General features: G+C 42.8%; 1 protein-coding gene across 1 annotated transcript in view; it reads right to left on the bottom strand.

Annotated features, from left to right (window-relative positions):
• LOC126199146 (ras-specific guanine nucleotide-releasing factor 2-like) overlaps positions 1–24,855 on the bottom strand; it is a 1,534,440-nt gene that overhangs the window by 674,378 nt on the left and 835,207 nt on the right. The window contains exon 8 of the mRNA XM_049935901.1: positions 6,163–6,288. Within this exon, the coding sequence (XP_049791858.1) occupies positions 6,163–6,288 (126 nt within the window). The remainder of the gene's footprint in view (positions 1–6,162; positions 6,289–24,855) is intronic.

Genomic DNA, 24,855 nt, shown 5'->3' with positions numbered 1-24,855 from the left:
TGACTAGCAGTCGAGATGACAGGCATCTTATCCGCATCGCTGTAACGGATCGTGCACCCACGTCTCGATCCCTGAGTCAACAGATGGGGACGTTTGGAAGACAACAACCATGTGCATGAACAGTTCGACGACGTTTGCAGCAGCATGGACTATCAGATCGAAGACCATGGCTGCGGTTACCCTTGACGCTGCGTCGCAGACAAGAGCGCCTGCGATGGTGTACTCAACGACAAACCTGGGTGAACGAATGGCAAAACGTCATTTTTTCGGGTGAATCCAGGTTCCGTTTACAGCATCATGATGGTCGCATCCGTGTTTGGTGACATCGCGGTGAATGCACATTGGAAGCGTGTATTCGTCTTCGCCATACTGGCGTATCACCCGGCGTGATGGTATCGGGTGCCATTGGTTACACGTCTCGGTCACCTCATTGACGGCACTTTGAACAGTGGACGTTACTTTTCATGTGTTACGACCCGTGGCAGTACCCTTCATTCGATCCCTGCGAAACCCTACATTTAAGCAGGATAATGCACGACCGCATGTTGCAGGTCCTGTACGGGCCTTTCTGGATACAGAAAATGTTCGACTGCTGCCCTGGACAGCACATCCTCCAGATCTCTCAGCAATTGAAAACGTCTGGTCAATGGTGTCCGAGCAACTGGCTCGTCACAATACGCCAGTCACTATTCTAGATGAACTGTGGTATCGTGTCGAAGCTGCATGGGCAGCTGTACCTGTACACGCCATCCGAGCTCCGTTTGACTCAATTCCCAGGCGTATCAAGGCCGTTATTACGGCCAGAGGTGGTTGTTCTGGGTACTGATTTCTCAGGATCTATGCACCAAAATTGCGTGAAAATGTAATCACGTGTCATTTCTAGTATAATATATTTGTCCAATGAATACCCGTTTATCATCTGCATTTCTTCTTGGTGTAGCAATTTTAATGGCCAGTAGTGTAGAGCCAGGCCCTACTACGTAAATTTGAGTCCTACACGACCTCGCTATTTCTGCACGGCAGAAACATCGATGTTGTCTTCACCATGAGGAGAAGAAATGCAAATACCTCGATGGAGCTGAGACAGTAGTGTATGAAAAATGTGAAGTTTAGTCACTCCTCGCCGTATTCCCGTCACTAATGACTCTGATGTTGACGGGGTGTCGAACTCTAATCTGCCCTCCTTTCACTCACCGTACGGAGCGAGGGCTTCGGGCGTGTCCCAGTTTTACTTGCCGTACCCTCACGACCGTTTTGGAAAATGGAATATCTGAACAGTAAAAGTGTCACGCACTTTACTACGAATGCTGTGTTTTTTTTCCTAAATCTATCCATCAGTGTTTTCCGATAACGCCGTGATCTTTTTTTCACTGCTTTTGTTTTCGCTATTCTGAGAAGTCCGTTGTGTTTAGAAACGGGCTATGTCGGCTTGTTGCGTGCTTCTGGTTTCCTTCGACCTGTTCCGACAGCATCACTCTATAAGGCGTTTAAACGCTGGAGCTGTACTCTAAAGCTGCTCACATTAGCATGCACTGCATGTTCTCTGAAGCTGATAGACAAAACCATGCATACTGTACTAGTGATTTATGTTTCTGTTTAACTACATATTTCTTCGAAGAATCATCCCCAAGTGATCTATTTATCCAGAGTTAAAGAGGGCTGACATTTCACTGCAGTAGAAGTACTATCTTAGTCGCGTTACAGTTCCTTACACTTACGAGGGGAGAATACTTTCATTTCAATCAAACATTCGTCTGGTTTCCATCAATCGTTATTTGTTCGATCCAGTCATATGTCTGCGGTATAACTCGTATAATGCGGTGCATTGTCGGGCTCCTTTCTGAAATTTAGGAAGAGGCAACTGCCTGTTCACTTTTATTCGCTGTCCGCGAAATGTCATTTCTGAAAAAAAAGCCTTCGTGTGGGCTCGCATCCCTCTAATTTTATCTTCGTGGTTTCTTCGCGAGATATATATTGTGCGATTATATGTAATTAAACTGTAGCTACTCACAGGGGACCAATGTGGGTTGTAATTACCTTATGGCAGCGAAACTTGGCAGATACGCTACTGTGTTAATGCGGAACCCATTTAACCTGGAAAATAAATTAGTTGCAATTGTGGCCACCAGGTGTAAATCTGGGGCTGTACTCTGTTTGTACGACGGAAGACACCCACGCTGTCATTTGACAAGCAAGTATGAAATTAAGGAGATCGTGCGCTGTTGTGAAACTATTTTAGAATGAACGACAGCTATAATTCTGCTGCATTGAGGGAGTATTGGCGGCTGGAAAGTCTGAAGAGGGGCCCGATGACATTAAATGGTTTAAAGAATATGATTAAGAAATTCGAAAACACGGGTGATCTCTGTGTGGCACCTGGAAGAGGACGGCGTCCCATCCCAGTGGATGTTACTGGCGACGTTGCTGTTGGTGTAACGTGCCCCGGTTAAAGCTAGCGCTCGTGTATCGCCACGAAAATCGTTCATCCGATGGCGGTCTCTTTTAACACTCGTGCAGCAGCTGAAACCTCACAATCCGCAGCACATCTCTGAATTTGCTCTTCGGTTCCCGTTCAAATGGCTCTGAGCACTATGGGACTTAACTTCTGAGGTCATCAGTCCCCTAGAACTTAGAACTACTTAAACCTAACTAACCTAAGGACATCACACACATCCATGCCCGAGGCAGCATTCGAACCTGCGACCGTAGCGGTCACGCGGTTCCAGACTGTAGCGCCTAGAACCGCACGGCCACTCCGGCCGGCTCGGTTCCTGTCACGGATCGAAGTTGATGACATGAGACTGTGAGGCTCGTTATACACTACAAGATGCAGTGAATACACTGAACTTCCAAATCTGGGGTACTGTTCAACGGCTTGTTGTGCAGGGACAGCCATTGTGAATTCATAAGCATCTTCACTCTCTATCCGTTCTTCTTTAAAGAGAAGGGACGCAGATGGCATGTCAGGTGTACCGTGACTCTGCACGTTACCCAGAGCTGCTTGCACACCGTGTCATTCCTGCTTTGTAGCGCAACTACTCTTTTCGTGGAAAATGGGGCAACAGCCCACGTCGTTCGCCATGTGAAATTCCTGCTTATTACAATCTTCCACAGTTTTCCAAATGCACGGCCTGCAAGATCACCTCATCTGAAACAGAATCGCGTAACATTTGTAATCTGGTCGCGAAGCATTTTACTTAGATGTCCAAAAATTTTTCATTGGGTTTTGCGTGCGGAAGAAATTATTAGCTTTAGACCGTTTCAATACACGCTTGACGTGCAGTAATTTTCGTGCTAGGCGCGTCTGCAAATATTAGTTAGGAATCAGCTATAAGGGTGGACACGCGTAGCCGCTCTAAGAGCAGTTCGAGACGCAGCTAAATTTCAGATACCGTGCCATCAGCAGAAGCTTCACTTCAGTAGTCAGAAAAAGTGTAGATCAATGTAAACAATGTACCTGCCTCACAGAGTGTTAACGACCCAAGCATATAGTTCTGCCGTGCGGTTCTAGGCGCTTCAGTCTGAAACCGCGAGACCGCTACGGTCGCAGGTTCGAATCCTGCCTCGGGCATGGATGTGTGTGATGTCCTTAGGTTAGTTAGGTTTAAGTAGTTCTACTTTCTAGGGGACTGATGACCTCAGAGGTTGAGTCCCATAGTGCTCAGAGCCATTTGAACCATGTAGTTCTGCGTACCTGATGTCAATGGCGCTGCTGAAATATTACAATCTGAAAGTGCCCAACCACTGTCACCAGTCAGCTCTGAGAAACAATGTGCGACACGGTGTTCCAAAAGTGCAGACAACACACTTGCTGCATCCGCTAACGGCATGGTTCAAATGGTTCAAATGGCTCTGAGCACTATGGGACTTAACATCTGAGGACATCAGTCTCCTAGAAAGTAGAACTACTTAAACCTAACTAACCTAAGGACTTCATACACATCCATGCCCGAGGCAGGATTCGAACCTGCGACCGTGGCGGTCGCGCGGTTCCAGACTGTAGCGCCTAGTACCGCTCGGCCACTCTGGCCGGCCAAATGAAGAAATTTCGGATGATAGTGACACGAAGCAGAGTAATAATAAATTTTCTTGGTAAGGATAATCATACTACATTGATGGAAGACGTTCCTTATCCTCGTGTCAGAACTAAGTACGTAATACTGTATCACAGATTCCGGATTTGAGGGGAACTTGAAGAATGAAAAGACAGAAATAGAAATATGGCATAACTGCATAGTGCACTATCCTCTTTGCGAATATATGACTGTAGATGACATGCTCAACCAATTTCAAAGACGATGTAGTTTCCCAATCTACATTCCTTCCAAACCTGGCAAATACTGAACGAAAGTCTTTAATCTAGCTGATGCAAGAACATCTTACACCTTAAGTTTGGAAGTTTGTTTAGAAGAGCAGCCAGAATGACTTTATGAGCTGAGTAACCGCACTGCTAATGTTGTGAAAACGTTGTGTGAATAGGTCAAAGCCAGATGAGGTTGTGTTGTCTATATGTACAACATAATTCAATGTCAAGCGTTTTTGTACGGCCAGTCAGTACGAAATATGAGAGAAAGGCAAACTCGGTCTAATTACAACCATTTCTGGGCTGTTTACGAGACCGTTCGCCGTTTCAGCTGAAAGTTCCCCTGTGGATGTGCAAATGTATCTGATCGACCTGGAACACGTGAGGCAATACTGACCTTACGACTTATCTTAGAAGAAAGATTAAGAAAAGGCAAACGTACGTTTCTAGCATTTGTAGACTTAGAGAAAGCTTTTGACAATGTTGACTGGAATACTCTCTTTCAAATTCTAAAGGTGACAGAGATAAAATACAGGGAGCGAAAGGCTATTTACAATTTGTACAGAAACCAGATGGCAGTTATAAGGGTCGAGGGGCATGAAAGGTAAGCAGTGGTTGAGAAGGGAGTGAGACAGGGTTGTAGCCTCTCCCCGATGTTATTCAATCTGTATATTGAGTAAAGGAAACAAAAGAAAAATTCGGAGTATGTATTAAAATCCATGGAGGTTCAAAAATGGCTCTGAGCACTATGGGACTCAACTGCTGAGGTCATTAGTCCCCTAGAACGTAGAACTAGTTAAACCTAACTAACCTAAGGACATCACAAACGTCCATGCCCGAAGCAGGATTCGAACCTGCGACCGTAGCGGTCTTGCGGCTCCAGACTGCAGCGCCTTCAACCGCACGGCCACTTCGGCCGGCCTTTGAGGTTCGCCGATTACATTGTAATTCTGCCAGAGACAGCAAAGGACTTGGATGAGCAGTTGAACGGAATGGACAGTGTCTTGAAACGAGGATATAAGATGAACATCAACAAAAGCAAAACGAGGATAACGGAATGTAGTCGAGTTAACTCGGGTGATGCTGAGGGAATTAGATTAGGAAATGAGACACTTAAAGTAGTAAAGGAGTTTACCTATTTGGGGAGCAAAATAACTAAAGATGGTCGAAGTAGAGAAGATATAAAATGTAGACTGCCAATGGCAAGGAAATCGTTTCTGACGAAGAGAAATTTGTTAACATCGAGTATAGATTTAAGTGTCAGGAAGTCGTTTCTGAAAGTATTTGTATCGAGTGTAGCCATGTATGGAAGTGAAACATGGGCGATAAATAGTTTAGACGAGAATAGAAGCTTTCGAAATGTGGTGCTACAGAAGAATGCTGAAGATTAGATGGGTAGATCACACAACTAATGAGGAGGTATTGAATAGAATTGGGGAGAAGAGGAGTTTGTGGCACAACTTGACAAGAAGAAGGGACCGGTTGGCAGGACAGGTTCTGAGGCATCAAGGGATCACAAATTTAGCATTGGAGGGCAGCGTGGAGAGTAAAAATCGTAGAGGGAGACCAAGAGATGAATACACTAAGCATTTTCAGAAGGATGTAGGTGCAGTAAGTACGGGGAGATGAAGGAGCTTGCACAGGATAGAGTAGCATGGAGAGCTGCATCAAACCAGTCTCTGGACTGAAGACCACAACAACAACAACAATGTGACTTGTGGCATTTCTTAAGCGACATCATCTTCACCAAATCTCCTGTAGCTGCAGCAACGTCCTTTTTATGAGCGCCGAGTGCAGCTGAGAATCAAACTGCTCGGCTGCAGAGCACGGGTGGGGCGGGGCGCGGCGGCGGTACCGACCTCATCGTGCATCTGGCGCGACAGGTTCTCCAGCTGCTGGCGGGCGTTCTGCAGGCTCTTCCTCTCCACGTGGTCGTGGGGCGTGTGCGCCAGCAGCTCGTGCAGCGTTATGATGTACCTGGGCACCTGAAAACGTACTGCTGTTAGACCAAAGTGCTGTGTGTGTGAGTGTGTGTGTAAATTACCGTTACAAACTTCTGGGACTTGTAGATGGGAGCGAATACGTAAAATTTTGAATAGCAACACATCTCCGCGAACTTCGCCCAACGACGCTATAGGCCTAGGGCGTTAGAGTTATACGCGCCGTGTAAGGTGTCAGGCAAATCCAACACCTTCCATGAAATCCCTGACATGATAATCAAATCCAGCTCCGAATAAATCGTGACATTAAATTAACCAAAGTAATATGAGTAACGAGTGAGCAAATGGAATACCACAGACTAACACAAGAATGCCTAAATGCATATCATACCTTCCCACCGTGAGACATACGCAGTTCCGAGGGGAGAAACGAGAACAGAAGCCGAGAGCAGAACTGTGTTATGTTAGAAGGCCCTACGATAAGGGACGGACACCCACGTCGCCAGCTAACCGTTAGGACCCCCCCCCCCCCAACCCTGTTAAAAGCTAGAGCCCTCCAGAAGGACAGTATAGATCTTACAATAACGCTAAAAGGTCCACACCAGCTGCAAGTTTTAGCGTGAGACTTTTTCGCGTCTCTGTTACGTTGCAAACTTTAAAAAACATTGCCCCACCACGAAAAGTATTACGTTTCTCATTGGATGGACAGAATTTTTGTAGGCGGAGCTTAAGGTTAACATTGAGACCCTGATTCGTCAGATGAAAACACAGCCAGATAGTTTTTTTAAACCAACTTCGGTAAATTGTAGTAAGGAGAAGTTAGGAGAGAGTTGCTTCAGGGTTGCTTCCGAGACGGCGAGGTGAGCGGAGCTGTGCTGCCCGCCACCCCCTGACGAACACCGACAAGGTAATGAACACATGCGATGCCGCATAACAGCGCATAAAGCTTTACTCAGAACTGCAGAAGTCTCATCTGTTAAACCCCCTTTTTGCGTAATACTAGTGTCGATCGTCAATTAAAGCTCATGGTGTTCACATTTGCCACTTGAAGTAAAAATCTGAAACGCGATGATTTTTCTGTCATATAGTTATTGAGAAGCCACATCAGCCACTGTAATTTACGACAAGTTAGATAAGTAATTAAAGATAACTGAGGGTCACTGTAGACCATTTTGATAGTTTTCTCTCTTGTGAAACTTAATTTAAACCTAGATTATAGATGTGATATGGCATAGGTCATCCTTCGATCCATTGTAGAACTTGGAAACCCACTCAGGGAATATTCGTTCACCTTTTTGTTAGATGCAGTTGGTTTTTACCATCCTGTATTAAAACATTTCCTTTTATCAATAGTGCAATTTATAAACAATGTTTTGTGAGTAGAATAAAATTTCCAATGGTAAACTTAACTGCTTTTTCGACGTTATTTTACCAGCTAACTAAAAATAGGAAAGCCTTGAACCCCTTCCACTAAATTTAGTTAGTATTAAGGTTCTTTTACAGGGAGTGCAGTGGAACTGACGCTGAAATCATTAAGTATTTGGTTACATCATCGCTATTCTCACTGAACTCTTCTGAATTCTACATGTCATGTGTGGTCTGGCGTCTCCTTACCAGCAACAGGTCCCAGGTTCAAACTAGTCAATTCCCTAAAAAACACGCTCGGAGCGTCGTTGCGCGAAAGTGGTAGGGAGACACGATATAGAACAAACAGACACCATGCAGAATGTTAGAAAATGGCGACCCTGCCAGGATGGTAAAATACAATGATTGAAGGTCGACCACATGCCTAACTAGGTCCGGAAAATATCCTGCTGAAAAATTTTCGTAGCAAAAATTTTTTTTCTATAGTTATACATAGTCGAAAACAGTAGCTGCAGCGATAGATAGTAAAAGTATTCAATAGAAAGTGAGTCTGGCAGAGACAATAGCAGAATTAAGTTATGAATTTTAATATTGTTACAATTAAGTTTTCTCTCCAATGCAAGCGCACAGGTGGCGGTTACATCGTTGAAAAGTTGGTTCTGACCCAACAAATAAGTGAATGGTTTGTCAAGTCGTGTGAACAAAAAGTTTATAAAACGCGTGAGATCGTATGAGCGCATGTTGAAGTATGGCGCGTGAATTGCTTTTAAAACAGAAAATAATGGATTCGGAAAGATTAGCAATGGCAGATCGAGACCTTGACCGAATTGAGGTAGAGACCCAGCATGAAAATGGACAGAGAATAGAGGACAGTACAACAGACGATGCAGTATCGCGAGAAATAGGACATACAACGCACCGTAACGAGGATAATGTACGTCAAGGCATAGAAAACATAAGTCAGCATATGACAGAGGAGCAGGAAAGAAGAGAGTCAGTCGATGAGGATTCTAACTTGCGTCTTGAATACGTAGAACCCATAGTACAAGTAATCAGAGCTCCCTCACCACAGAGTACAAGGAATGTGAGCAGAAACGTGTCACAGCACAGTTCAATGCAATCGGTTGCGAACCAACACTTGGGCGAAAACACAGAGCGTAGGACGTCGGAAGACAACGCAATAGGACCCACCAATCTGGCAGAATTATTACAATTAATGACGGAAACCATGACAAGACAAAATAAAGAAATTGCGAAACAAATTAAAATTCAGAATGCAGAAAGGACGAAACAAAATGCAGAAACTACGAGACAAATGCGTGCGATTAAAGAACAAAACAAAAAAAATCAGTTACACCTAAGTCATATTGAAGACGAGGCAAAAGAATCTCGAGAAGTGATAGGAAACTTAATAACAGGTCACAATCAACTGAGAACAGACATTGACAAGGTACAAGCGGACGTACAAACATTGCGTGATGACATTCAGGACGAGATCAAAACATTATGTAACAACACCCAGGGAGAAGTCAAGAAACTAGAGAAACAGATAAACGAAATTACTAGACAAGCAGCAGGTACAGCGCGTGAAGTTGTTGAAAACAGTGTGTTACACAAACGTATCACAAAAGCAGCGCTGAAAAGATATGATGACCGCATAGTCAAAATAGAAGCGCAAACGAAGCGACAATTTCAGAAATTGCGAACAGAGTTGCAAACCATTGAAGAGCGTAGTGAACAGGATCGAACAAGCACAGAGTCTGCAACCACGTCCGTATCTGTAACAGCACCGGAAAAACAAGCAATTAACGAAGATATTACGCATTTGCGATTCCAATCACAGGCGGAAAGTAACATACGTGAAATCAAACAGCCTGCACAGCAACAAACACGTTTCGTAATTCATGATGAACAAACGGCATCACAAACACATGCGGAACCACAAATGTGTGTTTCAAGACAGTCTGGATCGTGCAATGAAGCGGCAAGGTTAGCCAGACAAAATACCGAACCAATACCTGGCAATGGAAAGCCAGGTCGCGAAGAGTACAGTGCAATGTATTCAGCTACACGTTCACAACCGATGGAAGAAAATTATTGCGTACCACTCCAACGATACTACGCAAGGGTAGGCGAAAGTTACAGTGGACAATATCCAATGGATCTACCACAACCGGAAAGAACGACGGGAGAAATTATCAGAAACAAAAGTGGCGAAGAACCGCGAATTTCATATGGAACTATGACGAAGTACGACAACGATCATTTCCTCACAGTCAGAAAATTTCAACACTTTCGAGAAGGAAACTCATTACATCCACGAACTTTTATTGATCAATTCCGAGTAGGATTACCAGAACACTGGACGCTAGCACACAAATTAGACTTTATATATTCACACATGTCAGGAACAGTCGCAGAAAGCATGCAGAATGTTGCAGCGACATGCCGATCGTACGAAGATTTCAGAGAGAAGTTTCTCTCACGATATTGGTCCAGCGAAGCAGAGAACAGAGTGAAGTACGAATTATTACGGAAACCATATTTTGAAAATTCAGGAGAGATGAGTCCCGTGAAATTTTTCGAATTAATGGCAAAGAAAAATCAATGCTTAGATGTACCATACAGTGATGGAAAGTTGATTAAATTACGCGCGATGAAGCTACCATTGAAATACAAGCAATCATTAGTAGGTCGCGGAGGCAATGACGTCGAAGCATTTAAAGGTATTCTAAGGGAACTAGAGTTCATATTTTCGGAAGATGACGCTAGAAAAAGACGAAGCGCACGTGAAAACGAAAGCAAAAAGCAGTGGAATCCACAAGACACAGTACGAAGTAACAATAATTACGAACCATGTGATAACTTCGCACCAAAGAACGACAATAGATTTCAACAAAGAACCGGTTATGGATTTAGAAGAGAATATGGCAATAACTATAATTCACCCAGGAACGGCAACAACTATTACAGAGGGAATAACGACAACTGGAACGGGTACTGGAGAACCAGTAGACCGACAAATTATCAACAAAGAAACCACTATCAACAAGCGGAGCAAGAAAAGAGAATACAGATAGAAGAGGTGGAGGTAAGTCCACCAAACCCCGATAAACGTTCGAATTGACAGCTAAGCGCCCATGTCAAAGAGAATGACCCACCGACCCAGGACAATTGCAGCCATTTCAACAGAGAAGTAAAAATCTTATCACGAGAAGAGAAGAAGGAAGAAACAAATCCGCAGGGACCAGATGAAAACGAAGACAAGAAAATAACAATATCGTGTTGGGACGAAATTAATTGGGAGAATACTGACGAGGAAGATGAATTACCAGAGGCATGCACAACGAATGTAGGAGGAAAGAACGAAGTAATGAGTATTGCAGAGCTATTTGAGATGGAAACCAGGGTAAGCGAATTCAATGAGGATAATGCGCAGTCGACAGAAGTTGAAAATAAGTTACGAGTGGGCACACAACCCAACATATATAATGAAGGAAGTTATGAAGCGATAACTAGAGCATTTAGATGCGATTATGTGGAAGTAGCGACGAAGAAGGAGAAGATAGACGAGGATGAGGAAAAAGTAGAGGATGTTGAAGAAAGCGTAAATGAAGGAAGAAATAGAGAAGAGGAAATAAAAGAGAGAGAAGTAGCAGCCGAAGCTTATCCTACAGAAAGTTCGAATTTACAAGGGAATTCCTAAAAAGACTCATGTATGTTTCAGTGGAGGATTCGTTGATGCAAGAAGAAGAAGAAGAAGAAGAAGAAGAAGAAGAAGAACAGAACCAACCCTTTCAAATTCAACCAGTTGTGAAGGCCATGGTAAAGCATATCCCAGTCAATATTGTAATTGATAGCGGAAGTGAACTGACAGCGATCTCAGAAAATTTATTCATGCAGTGTAATGCCAATGAGGAATTGCCAGTTCTGAAAACACGTAAGATTAAAGTAAGAGGTCCTATTAGAAACAATGCCGCGGAAGTTACGAGACAAACAAGGTTAACTCTTGCGCCAAGGTCAAAAGATCGAAACCAACTTCGTGATTATACCTAAACTAACTGTAGATTTGATTATAGGTGCAGCTTTTTTAAATGAGAGACGAGCAATAATAGATATGGGGAAAGGTAGCGTAACATTCGGGAATGTCACACTTCTCTTTGAGCAAAACCTAAAATTAGAAGAAATACCAGTTATAAACAAACAATTAAGAATGATGCGAGATAAAGAGGATGAAGAATTAGAATGGTATGCACAAAAGGGGGAATCGCCTCAACTCATGTTAGAAGTCCATAAAGAAATCGACAAAAAATTGCAAGAAGTTCAAGGTATTTCGGAACACAGTAAAAGAGAATTAGAGGGTATTTTACGAGATAAAGCAGAGGTATTTTTACCTAAGACTGGCAGTATTAAACACTTTCAGTACAAGTTTGAAGATTAATTTTATTACTGATAAATAATCAGCACAATATTTCAAGATTATGTTAAGATAAGATCGTCAGGAGAAAGAAGAATGAAGAGAGAGGAAGGTGGGAAAAAGAAAGTAGTTTCAATAAAAACAAAAACAAAAATAACACCAATAGTACCATAGATTAAGGTGAAGGGATAAAGCGTAGATAGTCTAACAGCATGAAATACTAAAATGCTATACACCACGACACTACACAAAAAAATAAAAAAAACGAATTTGAGGATTTTTGTAGAAGTTAAGACTCAAAATACCTTAGAATTGTAACATGGACAGGGCGCCGAAATTTGTAAAGCTTTTTAAGAAGGCATAAAACAATGTAGGTAGTAGACATATGTTAGATGATTATAAGTAAAACTTTTTGTAAGAACCATTGTAAAAACTCCAGCAAGGACAAGATGCAACGACCCACTAGTTGCAACACGAGAAGTATCATGAAAGAAAAGGACGTAATTAGCAAGATACGATTCCTACAAGGCAGAAGCGTCAAGAGAAGGGAAAGGACATCGAGACCAACAGAGGGCCCTCGTAGAGTGGGCAATAAATTTGCCCGCTAGGCAGAACCCTGCTAGGACGGAACACGGAGCCGCACAGTGGCAGAGCCCTGCAGAGACGCGACGGGACGCTGAATGCCAGAAGGGTCTCCGAGCGCCCCGAATGAATGGAGCGAGCAAGAAATGGCCCGACGAGAAGACCGCTTGGGAAAGCCACCACTGGGGAAAAAAAAATGTGTAAAAGTCACACTACCGCTATTAAACAGCACACTGATGCACGAAACTAAAGAAAACGTCCACAAAGTAGAAATGACATGTCCAAACCATTTATAAAACTGTTGCTAGGAGGAGAACTTCAAAGCGACTAGTTATCAATAAATATTTCCATATCCTGCCCAGAGAAGAACCAAGAAGCAAGTAAGAAGCAGAGAAAAAGAAGGAAGAACAGAAGTTGAAGATTCGCAAGATTGAGACCAAAAAAGAAGATGGGTCAAGAATAGACGACATACCTTCCCAAATCCCTATCCTATTGTAAATTAGTCGTCTGCGAAGTATTACAACGAAAAACAACTGCTTTCAGCGACACATAACGATGACTTTCACGCATACAAAGCCAGTAAACCACGAGATTCTGCACTCACAGCTCCATTCCATTATGGGACCTCCACAACAGCAACACACACTTGCAAAGCCAACAAGGAACGATGAACGAAGCTGTACATCAAATACTTGCCCACATCCATCTCGCTCTAGTCCATCACCTTCGTGCAAAAACATTCGCCAACCTCATGCTTAAACATTCATAGGATTGTGTGAATGTGTGAAATCAAATTATGTGATGTAGGAATTGTGCAAAAGAAACGTGTCAAAAACTAAATAAGTTAAGCACACCAGACAGCTAATAAACTACAAAATAACAGTCATTGACTATGGACTTAAGTAACAAATAGACTATCGATAAAAATAAGTCATTAGTTCTGAAATGGACAGTATATAAAGAACGAAAGTAAGCCATAATAAACACTAAAACTATATGCCACTTATTTTCTCCTCATAAAAATAAAAGAATAACTATATTTTACTTATTTTCTCCTTATAAAAACAAAGAATAAAAAATTATCTTGTTGGATGTTTTCCCTTTTTTTAACATTTGTACCATTTGTTAGGATAATATCTGAATACTTGTGTATGTATATTTCTTTGTCAAAGCAATTCTTGGAAATAATTCTTATTTGATAGTGTAACAATGTTGAAATGAGTGTCTCAAAACAAACACATTTTATTTGTATATGATATTTAGAAAATGTATTAGGAATAGATTTTACTTAATTACTACATTTATAAAAAAATATATATATTTCTAAGAAAATCGATGTGAAAGACTCCTCACTTTTGATGACAAACTTCTTAAAAAACAAACTTCACACTTAAATAAAGAAAGAAAATAACTAAAAATTAATAGTAGCACAAAAATATTCTTCTCTTGTCATTTTTGAGAATAATGTGGAAGAATATAAAAATATAAATTAGTAATACAAACTAGCATAGAACCAGAATAACGTGGCTGAACAGTAGGAAACGAAATTTAGACAACAGAATAATTTTTGACTGACTTAGACAACGATTCAATCATTGCCTAACCTCAGTGCAAAAATTAAGTTCGAAGGGTGGTGATATGTAAGGTGTCAGGCAAATCCAACACCTTCCATGAAAACCCTGACATGATAATCAAATCCAGCTCCGAATAAATCGTGACATTAAATTAACCAAAGTAATATGAGTAACGAGTGAGCAAATGGAATACCACAGACTAACACAAGAATGCCTAAATGCATATCATACCTTCCCACCGTGAGACATACGCAGTTCCGAGGGGAGAAACGAGAACAGAAGCCGAGAGCAGAACTGTGTTATGTTAGAAGGCCCTACGATAAGGGACGGACACCCACGTCGCCAGCTAACCGTTAGGACCACCCCCCCAACCCCTGTTAAAAGCTAGAGCCCTCCAGAAGAACAGTGTAGATCTTACGATAACACAAAAAAGGGCCACACCACCGGCAGGTTTCAGCGTGAGACTTTTTCGCGTCTCTGTTACGCTAGGACCACCCCCCAGCCCATGTTAAAAGATAGAGCCCTCCAGAAGAACAGTATAGATCTTACGATAACGCTAAAAGGACCACACCAGCTGCAAGTTTTAGCGTGAGACTTTTTCGCATCTCTGTTACGTTGCAAACTTTATAAACATTGCCCCACCACGAAAAGTATAACGTTTCTCATTGGATGGACAGAATTTTTGTAGGCGGAGCTTAAGGTTAACATTGAGACCCTGATTCGTCAGATGAAAACACAGCCAGATAGTTTTTTTAAACCAACTTCGGTAAATTGTAGTAAGGAGAAGTTAGGAGAGAGTTGCTTCAGGGTTGCTTCCGAGACGGCGAGGTGAGCGGAGCTGTGCTGCCCGCCGCCCCCTGACGAACACCGACAAGGTAATGAACACATGCGATGCCGCATAACAGCGCATAAAGCTTTACTCAGAACTGCAGAAGTCTCATCTGTTAAACCCCCTTTTTGCGTAATACTAGTGTCGATCGTCAATTAAAGCTCATGGTGTTCACATTTGCCACTTGAAGTAAAAATCTGAAACGCGATGATTTTTCTGTCATATAGTTATTGAGAAGCCACATCAGCCACTGTAATTTACGACAAGTTAGATAAGTAATTAAAGATAATTGAGGGTCACTGTAGACCATTTTGATAGTTTTCTCTCTTGTGAAACTTAATTTAAACCTAGATTATAGATGTGATATGGCATAGGTCATCCTTCGATCCATTGTAGAACTTGGAAACCCACTCAGGGAATATTCGTTCACCTTTTTGTTAGATGCAGTTGGTTTTTACCATCCTGTATTAAAACATTTCCTTTTATCAATAGTGCAATTTATAAACAATGTTTTGTGAGTAGAATAAAATTTCCAATGGTAAACTTAACTGCTTTTTCGACGTTATTTTACCAGCTAACTAAAAATAGGAAAGCCTTGAACCCCTTCCACTAAATTTAGTTAGTATTAAGGTTCTTTTACAGGGAGTGCAGTGGAACTGACGCTGAAATCATTAAGTATTTGGTTACATCATCGCTATTCTCACTGAACTCTTCTGAATTCTACATGTCATGTGTGGTCTGGCGTCTCCTTACCAGCAACAGGTCCCAGGTTCAAACTAGTCAATTCCCTAAAAAACACGCTCGGAGCGTCGTTGCGCGAAAGTGGTAGGGAGACATGATATAGAACAAACAGACACCACGCAGAATGTTAGAGCCGGCGCCTGTAAAGGCATCTATACAGGGTGAAGCGAAATTCGCTCACTTGGGCTTCGCAGCGCGACTCCTCACCTGCCAGCGATAAAAAAAAAAAAAAAAAGTCTGTCACGAAATTTCGTCCGACGAGTACATCCGGCAGAAAAAGGACGTTAAAGAGTGGCAATCCGGCAACACTGTAAGCACATGAATCTTCCTGGCAGATTGAAACTGTGTGCCGGGCCAAGTCTCGAACTCGGGACCTTTGCCTTTCGCGGTCAAGTGCTCTCCCAACTGAGCTACCCAAGCACGACTCACGCCCCCTCCCCACAGCTTTACTTCTGCCTGCACCTCGCCTCCTACCTTCCAAACTTTACAGAAGCTCTCCTGCGAACTTTGCAAGGGGCGTGTGTCGTGCTTGGGTAGCTCAGCACTTGCCCGCGAAAGGCAAGGTCCCGAGTTCGAGTCTCGGTCCGGCACACAGTTTTAATCTGCCAGGAAGTTTCATATCAGCGGACATTCCGCTGCAGAGTGAAAATCTCATACTGTAACCACATGCATGGTAACTACCTCTGTCAGCACACCGTTCTCGTGCTGTACAGTTGGCGCAGTGGATAGAGTTTTGGGTTAGCATGCAATAGGTCGATGGTTCGTTCGTGGGTTGAGGCCTATGTTTTTTATTTGGTAAATGTAGTGCAGGTGTTACGGTACCTGGCGTCTTAATCGTCAACAGTGATTGTAGCGGGTCTTCTAGAAAACACTTGCACTTACATATTACAGCCATAGAAATAGAAGATTGGTCAGCTTTGAAAGACGCCCTTTTCATGTCATGGAATTTCACAATTACCTCACATCCACTAGATGAGAACCCTGGTTTCTTTGTATTCTCCTCCAATGGTCCCAGAGATTAGTAGCAACTGTGGTGTCACCGCCAGACACCACGCTTGCTAGGTGGTAGCCTCTAAATCGGCCGCGGTCGGTTAGTATACGTCGTGTGTCGCCACTATCAATGATTGCAGACCGAGCGCCGCCACACGGCAGGTCTAGTCTAGAAGAGACTCCCTAGCACTCGCCCCAGTTGTACAGCCGACTTTGCTAGCGATGGTTCACTGTCTACATACGCTCTCATTTGCCGAGACGACAGTTTAGCATTGCCTTCAGCTACGTCATTTGCTACGACCTAGCAAGGCGCCATATTCAGTTACTATATGTCTTCTGAACAGATAATATTGTGAATCATGTACCGTCAAGAGCGACGTTCATCATTAATGGATTAAAGGTAAGTATCAAACTAATTACGTCCACTTTCTGAATTCTAATTCCTTGTCATGTTCCAGACCTCACGTCAATATAGTTCTTCCCTCCTCACGCCGGCCTGCGTGAGCTAAAACGCGTGCATTTCGGCCTCCACACGGATTTGGCTCTTCTGCCAACACAACAGCAACTATTATTGTTGCCTTGTACGTGTCCAGACATTTCGTCAGAGCCTTACGTTAGCAATAGGACTACCAATGTGATTTTCGAATAATTTCCAAACCCGGTTACTATTTGTATGTGTTATCACCATGGTCCCACGCCTTTCAACACTGTCTGGCAACCTCATGCTGTTTATTATGTATTTCAATGCATTATTATTATTATTATTATTCTATCGATGGGACTGTGGAAACATCACGTCTATTACCGTTAGGGACACAGTGTAATTCGAAACAGAACCTTTCACAATTAGCGACGTCGTTATGAATCATGCAGAACATTATCTGTCAGAGGGGTAATGCGTATTACATGGAACGGGTGCATCTTTAGCATCTTTAAATTGATATTGTTTTTGTAGTTATTCTCTCCTATGACAGGTCATTTGCTTCAACTATCTCTTTCTTCCAGAATGAGATTTTCACTCTGCAGCGGAGTGTGCGCTGATATGAAACTTACTGGCAGATTAAAACTGTGTGCCCGACCGAGACTCGAACTCGGGACCTTTGCCTTTCGCGGGCAAGTGCTCTACCATCTGAGCTACCGAAGCACGACTCACGCAGGAGAGCTTCTGTAAAGTTTGGAAGGTAGGAGACGAGGTACTGGCAGAAGTATCCCTTTCTTATTTGTCTAACCGTGTATTTGTTATGTTCAGAGTTACAAAATGTTGTAAATTTAGGATACATGTGACGTAAGAAACGGCGTATATTACAGTATGAAATTTCAGAATGAAATTAGCAAATAAAAAAATGCAGTCCAACGCAGCATCGAACCCACGACAACCTGCATGCTTACCCAAAACTCTACCGTCTACACCAACTGTGCAACACACCTAACGTTTGCTGACAATGCTAGTTACCATACATGTGGTTATAGTGTTGCCAGATTGCCACTGTTTAACGTCCTTTTTCTGCCGGATTCACTCGCCGGACGAAATTTTGCGAGAGACATGTGAGGAGCCGCGCTGCGAAGCCCGAGTGCCCGAATTTCGCTTCACTCTGTATTCAGCGCGGTTTCTTATGACGTTATAAACTTCCTAGGATGATGAAGAAGAATAAATGTATCAATTTGAGATAAAGTCCCTATACCGGGACCGAAGTAGTCGAAAGTTATACGTGAGAACCGTTTTCATACCTGCGACAGTGCAGCTCTGAGCACTTGATCATCTTCGCTACTGTGAAACACATGTCATGTGCTCATAGCTCCTCAGGTATGAATTTTAGACCGCACGTTTACTGGACATTTTTGCTTGTTTTGGCCCATACTACTTCCATCTCACTGTTGCTTATCCTAAAATCATAGCAACAACAGTACCAGTACACGTATCGCACTGCCTGAGTATCACAATGGGTTTCGCTTATAACTTCAGATACTTACGTTTCCGGTCTGGGACCCACACCTCAAATTGATACATTTATTCTTCACCCTGGAAAGTTTCTAAAATCATCACGAAATTACCCTGTATTTACATATAGCGTCCGTATACCAATAAGTAATAATATTTTTTCCATGTGAAGTGAGACATACAAATGCTGTAAAAAAGGTCGTGTAACTATGAAATGCATAAAGACAGTGTTTTATCCGTACAATCATGAAAAATAATAGTTTAAAAAACGAAGACAATAATGATCTATTTGAAAAATAAAAGATACCATTGTACGATAAGTGTTCATCTGCTATCTTCAAGGTTCTATCTCTCTCTCTCTCTTTGTCTTCTGAAGCGTTATTAAGTGTACTACTTATCCCGGTCTGTCATATAATGTAATTTACAGAGATGACGTCTAATAGGTAAATAAAAATGTCAGTATGTCAGTTGAATTTCATTTATAGAAGTATTAAACCTGTGTCATCCCAATTTTCAGAATTATAGCATTGTTAGCATCGGAGCGAAAACAGCATCACCGAAGGGCTGCAGTCCGTCGCCATTACGCGGAACATATAAAATTTGCCTTGCAGGCGCAGTACTATCAGCGCAGATTGTTTCGCAACTTTTCTTTTAGCAAAGCTGGATACGTCGACCAGACAGTTTTGTTGACGAATTTTCCAGCCCTTTTAAGGCAGTGTGTGGAGCTTAGACCTGCACTACGACTAGAGGAAGACGACTTTCATTACAAAGAATGACCTAGCTCGTTGAAAGCAAAGTGACAGGTAAAAGCATTTTTATTTTCACGAATAATTGTCAATGTCCATTTGGTTATGTTCCTAAAATACCGATCGTATGTAGCTTAAAATTTGCACAGCGTTGCTAGAGTGTTTTTATATTTTTATAAGTTTTAGCAATATTACGCTAAAATAGTAATATTTAATCAACATAATAGTAACACTTTCAAAGAATATATAAAACAAATTTAGTCAGAGTACGGGCACATTAAAAACATACATTTACAGGAGTCAGCGCCTGTAACTTTGACGCTCTCTAGCGTCGTCGGATGACGTCTCCGGACATGGGTTCCTAACTAAAATATTGTGTACTCAGTTCCGTCCACAAGTTGTAGAAGTTTGTAACGGGAATGAAGTCCCCATATTTATTGGTAACACTAGTGCGTGAATTACTAACGTCAAGTTAAATCTGATTCCGTCATTCGACAACCGCCCCTCGTTATACAACGTGTACCCAAATTCCTCCGACAAATTATCTGGTGTTGTTCAGAGAGATTTTCTGAGTCCTTTAATGTGAGGGACACACGGTCCGGTGGCTCAGTGTGCGGTGGCGCGCTACTGAGTACCATCTCACCACGACCTGTCTAGGTACACCACTGGTCATTAAAATTGCTACACCAGGAAGAAACGCAGATGATAAACAGGTATTCATTGGACAAATATATTATCCTAGAACTAACATGTGATTACATTTTCACGCAATTTGGGTGCATAGATCCTGAGAAATCAGTACCCAGAACAAGCAACTCTGGCCGTAATAACGGCCTTGATACGCCTGCGCATTGAGTCAAACAGAGCTTGGATAGCGTGTACAGGTACAGCTGCCCATGCAGCTTCAACACGATACCACAGTTCATCAAGAGTAGTGACTGTCGTATTGTGACGAGCCAGGTGCACGGCCACCATTGACCAGACGCTATCAATTGGTGAGAGATCTGGAGAATGTGCTGGTTAGAACAGCAGTCGAACATTTTCTGTATCCAGAAAGGCCCGTACAGGACCTGCAACATGCGGTCGTGCATTATCCTGCTGAAATGTAGGGTTTCGCAGGGATCGAATGAAGGGTAGAGCCACGGGTCGTAACATACCTGAAATGTAACGTCCACTGTTCAAAGTGCCGTCAATATGAACAAGAGGTGACCGAGACGTGTGACCAATGACACCCCATACCATCACGTCGGGTGGTACGCCAGTATGGCGATGACGAATACACGCTTCCAATGTGCGTTCACCGCGATGTCGCCAAACATGGATACGACCATCATGATACCATAACAGAACCTGGATTCATACGAAAAAATGACGTTTTGCCATTCGTGCACCCAGGTTCGTCGTTGAGTACATTATCGCAGGCGCTCCTCTCTGTGATGCAGCGTCGAGGGTAACCGCAGCCATGGTCTCCGAGCTGATAGTCCATGCTGCTGCAAACGTCATCGAACTGTTCGTGCAGATGGTTGTTGTCTTGCAAACGTCCCCATCTGCTGACTCAGGGATCGAGACGTGGCTGCACGATTCGTTACAGCCATTCGGATAAGATACCTGTCATCTCAACTGTTAGTGATACGAGGCCGTTGGGATCCAGCACGGCGTTCCGTATTACCATCCTGAACCCACAGATTCCATATTCTGCTAACAGTTATTGTATCTCGACCAACGCATGCAGCAATGTCGCGATACGATAAACCGCAATCGCGATAGGCTACGATCCGACCTTTATCAAAGTCGGAAACGTGATGGTACGCATTTCTGCTCCTTACACGAGGCATCACAACAACGTTTCAGCAGGCAACGCCGGTCAACTGCTGTTTGTGTACGGGAAATCGGTTGGAAACTTTCCTGATGTCAGCACGTTGTAGGTGTTGCCACCGGCGCCAACCTTGTGTGAATGCTCTGAAAAGCTAATCATTTGCATATCACAGCATCTTCTTCCTGTCGGTTAAATTTCGCGTCTGTAGCACGTCATCTTCGTGGGGTAGCAATTTTAATGGGCAGTAGTGTATGTACTGCACGAGAGTGTAAATGTGAACAGAATGTGCTGCGTGTATTGCTCCAAAAGAAACTGCAATGTGGATGGCATCTTTTTGACTCAAGATAATGAAATCAGTTCGCTGCGAGAAGCGGAAGTGATGTCCGACTGCGCCAGGATTGAGATATAGAGGGTAATTAAAATTAAACTTTCAAAACGCTGTAGAGATAACGCCACTGGTCAGAATGACGTCAAATTGCAACGAAATATTATTGGATAAGGGGGGAAACGTATGGCAGAAGAAAAAAAAATAGTGTGAAAATTGATCAAAGATGGCGCTGTATGTGTCAGAATACGTAAATGAAAACACCTGTCATGCACACGACCCATTGAAGTTTGTACAAACATGCCGGGTTCCGGCCGCGGTGGTCTCGCGGTTCTAGGCGCTGAGTCCGGAACCGCGCGACTGCTACGGTCGCAGGTTCGAATCCTGCCTCGGGCATGGATGTGTGTGATATCCTTAGGTTAGTTAGGTTTAAGTAGTTCTAAGTTCTAGGGGACTGATGACCACAGATGTTAAGTCCCATAGTGCTCAGAGCCATTTGAACCATTTGAAACATGCCGGGTGCACGGCTTTTCCTCCTTTCGCGTCTGCGACGTTCGCCATGACTGTCTCAATGCAGAAACGCGCTTTGCTTGTAAAGCTGTGTTACAAAAGTGTTGACTGTGCACACGTCGCTCAGCAGAAGTTCCGGACACTGAAGGGTTTGAAAAAAGGCGTAGATCCGATGACTGCCGCGGCTCTGGATAAAATGATTCGGAAATTCGAGAAGACGGGTTCTTTTGATGTGCAACGTGGTAGTGGGAGGAAACGATTCGACGTCAGTGAAGCAGTGGCCACAGCAATGCAGGAGGAGACGAGTGGTGGTGTGCGAACGTGTAGTGCACGGAGAATTGCCCGATCATTGGCCGTACCCGTGAGTATGGTGCGTAAAATCCTACGAAACGCCCTTCTTTGCTATCCATTCAAAATTACCCGTGTGCACGAGTTGCGTCCTGTTGACCTGCCAGCAAGACAGACCTTTGTTTCAGAATTTCTTGCTGGCATGGAATTGGACGATGATTGGCTGTGGAAGATTTTGTGGACAGTTTCTGACAGGATATATCAACAAACAGAATTGTCGAGTACGGGCAACGGAAAATCTGCATCCGAATCAACCAGTACCACTTCATCCTGAAAAGGTCGCTGAGTTGTGCGGTTTTACGGCATCATTTATCATAGAGCCATATTTTTTTCGAAGAGACAGGTGCTTCCGGTCCTGTTACCTGTACCGTCACAGGTAAATGCTACGAGTGTGTTTTGCGCAGCTACGTCATTCTAGCTCTCCAACAGCGTGGGTGTGTGAATGGGGTCATTTTTATGCAAGCTCGCGCATCTACGCACATTGCAAATCCAATTATGCAGCTGCTGATGCCATTTCAGAAATGCTAGAATTATCAGCCACCATTTCCCTACAGCCTGGCCATCCCGATTATCTGATCTTAATCCGTGTGACTTCTAGCTGTGGATCTATCTGAAACACATTGTGTTAGGCCGGCCGGTGTGGCCGTGCGGTTAAAGGCGCTTCAGTCTGGAACCGCGTGACCGCTACGGTCGCAGGTTCGAATCCTTCCTCGGGCATGGATGTGTGTGATGTCCTTAGGTTAGTTAGGTTTAATTAGTTCTAAGTTCTAGGCGACTGATGACCTCAGAAGTTAAGTCGCATAGTGCTCAGAGCCATTTGATGCGCCAGTCACACAGAAATTAATCATCCGATTTGATTTTGATTGATGCTTCCTATGCGGCTTTTTGGCCTCAGGACAATTAAAAACCGATGTCAGTTATGCTTTTTATGCGGTTTTTGGCCTCAGAACAATTTAAAACCGATTTTTCCCATCCGATGTGATATGACCTTGCTCTGGTGGATGGGCTTACGTAACAGTCTGAAACCTGTACACCCATGCATACTGAGTAGCAGAGTTTGTTTAACGTCAAACGTACACCTTAGGCATTGTTGTATGATTCATGTGTCATTCGTAGTCGACCACTATTAAATTATGATGCTTACAGCGCCATTTATTGCTACATTTTGTAACTATTTATTTTTCTTCTACCGTACGTTTTCCTTCTCCGATAGTATTCCGTAGCAATTTGACGTTATTCTGACCAGTGGTGTTATTTCTACAGCGGTTTGAAAGTATAACTTTAATTATAATCACCCTGCACTATTCAATTTTGGTCGATTTAGACATCTGCTGCTTTAAAAATTCACAAAAAATTAAGAACAGAACAAAACTTTAGTCAAAATAAACCAGTTTAATTACACAAATTACATAAAAGGCAATATTCTCTCCATAAAAAGTTGTAGGCCTACCACTCAATTTTCAACATATTAAAAACATTTGAAGAAAAAATTAAAATATACACCATAATAAATGCTGAAAAAAGATTAGTGAGATACTTGGTTTTGCATATTATTGACAAGTTTATTATAATCTGGTGAACAATTTGTCAGAGCCAACCTTACGCACCCTGAAAGATGAGTATTAGTTTATTTCTATATTTCTACACTCAGGTGTACTATGTTTATCATTGAAAATGCTGCAAACGCATAAGTTTTTTTTTTTAAAAAAAGAATCGGTCAATGTTAGGATAGGTTTTTACACTCATTAATTTCCAAACGTTTCTTCCTTCATTGTACTAGAAAATTTCTCACTCTTCAAATCACTAACAGCATCTGCTTCTAATTCTTCATGAACTGTTCTAAAATGGTGTCCAATATTTCCTTTTTTAGGCATGGCACCATTGCATATCAAACATAAAACCCTATCCTAAGCATTATAACAAAAAATCAGTTCCTTCCTACTCACGAAGAAGTGGTATGTTTTCCTTTGTTTAGTTGGACTCATTTTTCACAAACATATTACTAAGCCAGAACCATCGCACTATGGTGACACATAGCAGAGGTTATGTAGATAACTTTGTGCTTGGACTCCCTAATTCTGATCGGTAGTACTCGGCAGCAGTCAGGAGATTTTGCAGCATAGTGGTTTGCATATGTTTGTTGCCATCTGCACAGCATAACATTCGCCAGTGTAGTATGCATTGTAGCTGAGTTGTGTTGTCAGGGTGGTGTGTGGTCTTGTGCTATTTTGATCACGATTGTTTCAAAAATGAGTGAGACAGTTTTTGGCATGTCAGTACAAACAACAATATCAGTTTCGATGACAGAGTATTGAAATGATCGTTATCTCCATCGTGCACATTGTTGTTTCTTAAACCTACTGGAGGCGCAGCTTATTTCCCTCCCCCCACCCCCACACGCCTCCGCACCTCATCCTGCATCAAACGCTG

This window comes from Schistocerca nitens, chromosome 8, assembly GCF_023898315.1.
Source record: "Schistocerca nitens isolate TAMUIC-IGC-003100 chromosome 8, iqSchNite1.1, whole genome shotgun sequence".
Lineage (NCBI taxonomy): Eukaryota > Metazoa > Arthropoda > Insecta > Orthoptera > Acrididae > Schistocerca > Schistocerca nitens.
The sequence above is the reverse complement of the archived record's forward strand: the minus strand, read 5'-3'. Positions and strand labels throughout refer to the sequence as shown.